This window comes from Myotis davidii, unplaced genomic scaffold (genome assembly GCF_000327345.1).
Source record: "Myotis davidii unplaced genomic scaffold, ASM32734v1 scaffold1523, whole genome shotgun sequence".
NCBI classification, from domain to species: Eukaryota; Metazoa; Chordata; class Mammalia; order Chiroptera; family Vespertilionidae; genus Myotis; species Myotis davidii.
The window spans coordinates 277,555-283,799 of NW_006294110.1; the positions used below are offsets into that span (position 1 = coordinate 277,555).

The following is a 6,245-nucleotide window of genomic DNA, read 5'->3' on the forward strand; positions in this document are numbered from 1 at the left end:
TGACATATTTTTTTTATAGTCTTTCATGGTTTGTTTCTGATTCCTTTCAACAAATTTATAGTATAGTGTTTATGCTATTATACTATAACGAACCATTTTCTTATTGACAGATATGTCTCAGTTTTTAACTTACATGGACAATATATCTGTGAACATCCCTGTCTCGGAATGTCTTTGTGTAGGATAGATTTCTACTGGAAATGGAAATAATGAGTAATGGGAGTCTCGGAACTTTATTTCCATTGGTAATTTTAGTGAATTTTTATTCAATTATGTGTTTATATAAGATATGTAGTGAAGGTATTTTATTTCATGCTAAAGTTTTTCTGATTTACATAAATATGTAAGGGGGTTTAGCTTTAAATTTCATTGAAAACTTTTTTATAGATACATAGTTTTATTGGCTCCACACATTTTCCAAAAGAACCATATTTTTTGGTTTTTAATTATGAATTTATGCTGTATATTTTATTAAAGAGAATTATATATGTATTATATATATATATTTAAATATATTGGTTTTTTTACAGAGAGGAAGGGAGAGGGGTAAAGAGTTAGAAACATCGATGAGAGAGAAACATTGATCAGCTGCCTCCTGCACGCCCCCTCCTGGGGATGTGCCTGCAACCAAGGTACATGCCCTTGACCGGAATCGAACCTGGGACCCTTGAGTCCACAGGCCGACACTCCATCCACTGAGCCAAACCGGTTAGGGCAAGAGAATTATATTTATATAGACTCCAAATAATAATGTTTTTAAGAACTCTTTTAGGAAAATTTTTTTATTCTTCTAACATATTGGCAGGAAAATCTTTAATCTCTGTCTTATAGGTCTCAGTAGACATTTCCTTGAAGTTAATCATTAAATGACATCTTCTGCTCTTAGATTTGCAGGAAAGCATATCCAGAATCCATCGAACTATTGAACTGATGTACTCGGATAAATCTATGATCCAAGTAAGTTAAATTTTGAGCTAGTAAGCATTATAAAAATTATTTACATGTTTTATTTATCTTAACCAAATTCTTCTTACATGTTTTGTTATAAAATTGCTGAACTTAAAGAAGCCATATTAATATTTACTTCATTCAGTTATATTTCCATACTGTATTGCTTACTCTTTTTATTATTTTTAATAATAAAATATATCAGAATTCCCCTTAATATTTAAAAATAAAATCATGAGAGAATCATAAGGCTGTTTAAAGATATTAAGATTATGGGAGAAAGCATAGGACTCAATTACATTTTAAGTTCTGGTAAATATATTCTAGTGTTTAATAGAATAAGCCATTTTGGTAAATTGAGCCATCAGTTTATAATTTTGAAGATTTAGACAAATCATGTGCTTTATATAAAAATATAAGCTCTTAATTCAAAAGAAATAAGTGAAATAGATCAACAAATACTTGCATAAAATACATTTTCAAAGTTTTAAAATCATCCAATTTATACATCTGTCTGCTTTCCACATATTTAGCTTATCTTCCCCTTCTTTTATTATTTTGTAGTTTAATATTTTTTTCAAACTTTTAATCTCAGCCAATTTTCTTTTATTAGGAAATATGCTTCTATGTATCGTCTAGTCACATAGTTTGTGTGTTTCATGGAATGTGGTACAGTAAAGAGACTCTTGATTTTCTGTTTAACTCTTCTGTTTTCATATTTAGGTTCCTTATCGCTTACATGCTGTTTTAGTTCATGAAGGCCAAGCTAATGCTGGGCACTACTGGGCATACATTTTTGATCATCATGAAAACAGATGGATGAAATACAATGATATTGCTGTGACAAGATCATCATGGGAAGAGCTAGTGAGGGACTCTTTTGGTGGTTATAGAAATGCCAGTGCATACTGTTTAATGTACATAAATGATAAGGCACAATGCTTAATACAAGGTAAGAATATGAAATATATAGGGTACTGTATATTTTTAAGTAAGTTATCCTTTTATGTGACTCTGGTCTCTGGTTTGATGAGTTATATAAAATTCACGCAGGGAATGATGGATATGATTAGAAAATGCTATTGGGTTATTGTGAGTAAACCCAAATCAAAATGTAATATGGCCAGGGGTGAGAATTAGAATATATTTTGTATTCAAAGTTAACTATTTATTTAACCATTGTAGAATATAAATATGACATGTTTCTCCTTGCTTAAAATTCTTTCATGACTACAACACACATTGACTCTTATTCAAGTTCCTCACCCTGACATATTTCTGAGCTCTTGATTGTCTCTCCAGCCTCATTTATGACCATTGTCTATCCATTTTAAAATGATATTGAACTTCTTGCTGTATTCTGCTCTCACCAAATCATTTTATTCACACATTTATATCTGTATGTTCTTACGGGTTTTTTTATATTCTGCCTGCAATGTTCTTATTTCTTGCCTTTTTTGCCTAATTCCTGCTCGTCTGTCAAGGTTCATGTTAAGTGTCATTTGCTTTGCAAGTCTTCCTTGTCTGCCAGAAAGAAAACTTCCTGGTATTCTCAGAGATCCCTCTGTCAGGCACTTACTGTGTGTTGCAGTTGTATGTTGACTTGTCTTTCCCACTTCACTCTGATCTGCCCAAAGCCAGGGACTATGTTATACTATGTCTTTTTGTTTTTTTATATTCTGACATAGGGTTTGCATATAGAAAACACTTAATAAAGGTTTGTCGAAACTGATAAAATCAACCTTCCTTTAATTATTCAGCAAAACTAGCTAGGAAATCCACTTGTGATTGAAAAAAATTTAATTGGTGTTTGTGGAGTAGAAATTGAATAACTTAAGTAATATTTACACAATCTTTTAAAAATCTTTCTATGTTACTTAGTTTTCAAATTGCATACTATATAATAAAAGGCTAATATGCAAATAGACCAAACAGCAGAACAGCTGGTCACTATGATGCCCACTGACCACCAGGGGGCAAATGCTCAACGCAGGAGCATCCCCCTGGTGGCCAGTGTGTTTTCACAGGGGGTGTGCCGCTCAGCCAGAAGCCCTCAGCCGGACTCACTGCTGGTGAGCATAGAGGTGGTGTTGGGAGCCACTACTGCCTCCGTGGCAGCGCTAAGGATGTCCAACTGCCAGCAATCGGACATCCGCTGAGGGCTCCCAGACTGTGAGAGAGCGTAGGCCAGGCTAAGAGACCCCCCCACACACACACATACACACACACCCTGAATGCATGAACTTCATGCACCAGGCCTCTAGTATAAATATATTGTTACTACTTAACTGCCTCTGATGAAAAAGAATTTTAGTTCTATTTTGAGCTTAATAAGGTTATGAGTTATTCTCATTTTGTGGTAAGTTTTACTTCATGAATAATCAGACATCTGGTATTTTCTTATAACAGAAAAAGTAGTACTTACAAGTAGCCAGTGTTTGAGTAGCAATTTTGGCTTTATATTTGGTTGCATTTTTTACTCTTCCAATTAGAAATGAAAGATGAGAATATTCACTAATGGATTATCAAATATTTGAATCATTGATTTTCTGAGCATTTGAGTTTTCTTTTAATTTCTAGGTAATATTTATTTACTAACTGTAATAATTTATACTTTATATCTCATTTGAAATGCATTCTATTTGGAGCTTTGTGTTTTTCCTTTAATTCTTAATTTTATATTAGTTTTTGAAATATAATTTGCAGAGGAGTTTAATAAAGAAACTGGGCAGGCCCTTGTTGGAATAGAAACATTACCACCGGATTTGAGAGATTTTGTTGAGGAAGATAACCAGCGATTTGAAAAAGAACTAGAAGAATGGGATGCACAACTTGCCCAGAAAGCTCTGCAGGAAAAACTTTTAGCATCTCAGAAATTGAGGGAGTCAGAGTCTTCTGGAACAACAGGTTAGTCCATTTTATTAAACCATGTTTTACTATCAATATATTTATTATTGATATTTTATTATAAAATAGGATACTTATTAAATAAAAAACAAATTTTAGTTATCTTAAAGTGTGAAGAAGCTGGTAAAAATGATCTGAAATTTCATCACTCAGAGATAACCACAGGCCAAAATTTAGTTTACCCCTTTGCCAGACATCACTGTGTACATGTATAACTGACACTTGAATAACATAGGTTGGGTGCCAACCGCCTGAACAGTCAAAAATCTGAGTTCAATAAAGCTATCAATAAAATGAATTCAAGTGATTTTATATTTGAGCAAAATAACACTGTTCCATATATATTTTGAGTATACTCAAATATATAAACTTTTTCATTGTTCTTAAAATTAAAAATAAAAGTAGCCCAAACTAAATGTTTAATATATTCGAAGTAGAAATGTATGTAGAACTATAAAACAGAGATAAGTGTATAAAAATATAAATATTAAAAAATATTCTAGTTATTAGCTGATGAAATCAATAAAATATTTAAACACTATGCCAAAATAAAGAAAATACGTTGTAGCAAAATTGAAAATAGAATGTCTTCTGATTTTTAAAAGATTGATTTCATCATCATCGAATTGTGAGTATGTTTTAGGGTAATAATTACTACTGCAGGAAATGGGCTCTTGGGGATATTAGAATTGATAAGTTAAACACTTTTTTTTTTTTCACACATTTGGCTCCTTTTTTATAACTCTGAATGGATCTTTTTGAATGACCCTTTTTTTTTTTTTTTGCAAGGTCTTTGTGTTTTGTTTTTAGTTTTTTAGGAAGCATCTTAGGTGTTTGTTTAATATCTTTTGCAGACACATCCCTAGGTGGGTTTTTGCAGTATCACTTGAACTTTAGAAGGACTTATTCTTTCAATGGGAGATTAACAAGGACTCAACTATTCAATTTATATAAAAACAAGTTACAAGTCTGAATAGTTGAGTCCTTGATCTTGATAGTAAGAGGCATTGATTTAGAATTTTTTAAAGACCAAGATAATGGTATTATACCAGCAAAGATACCAATGCTTGATACATAGATGTAGTACAGTATATCGGAATAGCACCATTGCCATTTGGTGAGCTCTGCCGTTATTAGCAGCAGGACTGCACTTTCTTTCCATATATCAGGGTCACTGTGTATAATGGGAGGTGCTGTGGTTTCATTACAGTGACTTTATAGGAAATGAAATAGCTCAGCAGGTATCAAAGAGGCTTCTGAGCACAAATCGCAGTGTAGTAACTACATTGTATTTCTTTTCAATTTCAGCCAATTTCATCCCTTTGTGACTTCCTTCCTTGTTTTCTGTACATACCCTCACCAAACCACTGCCCTGAACTTCACTCAAGATGTAGCTACTATTTTATTCTTCCCTTAACTTTTACACAATTCCATTTGCATGTGGCTGTTCTCATTTCTAGTGGAATAATGGAGCTGCATAATTGGCATAACTGCTAGTGGTACTTAAACACTCAGATGAAGGTTATGCTCCAGTTCTATTCTTGGTTCATCTATATATTATGGCACCAAAAATATTAAATTCTAGAGTCTTCTCTTTATCTGGTCTGTTTCTCAAAAGACTCTAAATTTACAGAGTTAGCACAGTATATTTCTACTAAGTCAAACTAATACATATTCCTACATAAGTGGACAATATTAACGCCTATCTGACAGGGCTAGTCAACTTTGCCCCACTATTTACATTTGTCACCTTCTATGTTCTCTATATAAAAGATCATATCTGTGTGCCTCACATCGTCTTTTCCTGATCAGAACATTCTACCATGCACTTTATATGCTGGGGTTTTTTTAATTTTTATTTTATTTTATTTTATTTTTTACTTTTTACATATTTTTTTAAATTGCTTAAAGTATTACAAAGGGTATTACATATGTGTCTTTTTTTTTCCCGCCCTTGACTATCCCCTGGCCTCCCCCACCCCCCAACGTCCCATGTCCATTGGTTATGCATATATGCATGCATACAAGTCCTTCGGTTGATCTCTTATACCCCACCCTCCTGCCCCCCAACTTTCCCCGGCCTTCCCGCTGCATTTGGACAATCTGTTCGAAGCAGCTCTGCCTCTGTATCTATTACTGTTCAAAAGTTTATAATGGTCTGTATTATCCATGAATGAGTGAGATCATGTGGTATTTTTCCTTCATTGACTGGCTTATTTCACTTAGCCTAATGCTCTCCAGTTCCATCCATGCCATTGCAAATGGTAAGAGTTCCTTCTTTTTTACAGCAGCATAGTATTCCATCGTGTGGATGTAACAGTTTCTAATCCATTCATCTACTGATGGGCACTTAGGCTGTTTCCAGATCTTAGTTATGGTGACTTGTGCTG

General features: G+C 33.4%; 1 protein-coding gene across 8 annotated transcripts in view; it reads left to right on the forward strand.

Moving 5' to 3' along the window:
- The window catches only part of USP25 (ubiquitin specific peptidase 25), a 177,212-nt gene that overhangs the window by 109,636 nt on the left and 61,331 nt on the right, over window positions 1-6,245 (forward strand). For all 8 annotated transcript variants that reach the window (XM_015566825.1, XM_015566819.1, XM_015566818.1 and 5 more), the window contains exons 15-17: window positions 887-957; window positions 1,672-1,900; window positions 3,655-3,855. In XM_015566825.1, the coding sequence (XP_015422311.1) occupies window positions 887-957; window positions 1,672-1,900; window positions 3,655-3,855 (501 nt within the window). The remainder of the gene's footprint in view (window positions 1-886; window positions 958-1,671; window positions 1,901-3,654; window positions 3,856-6,245) is intronic.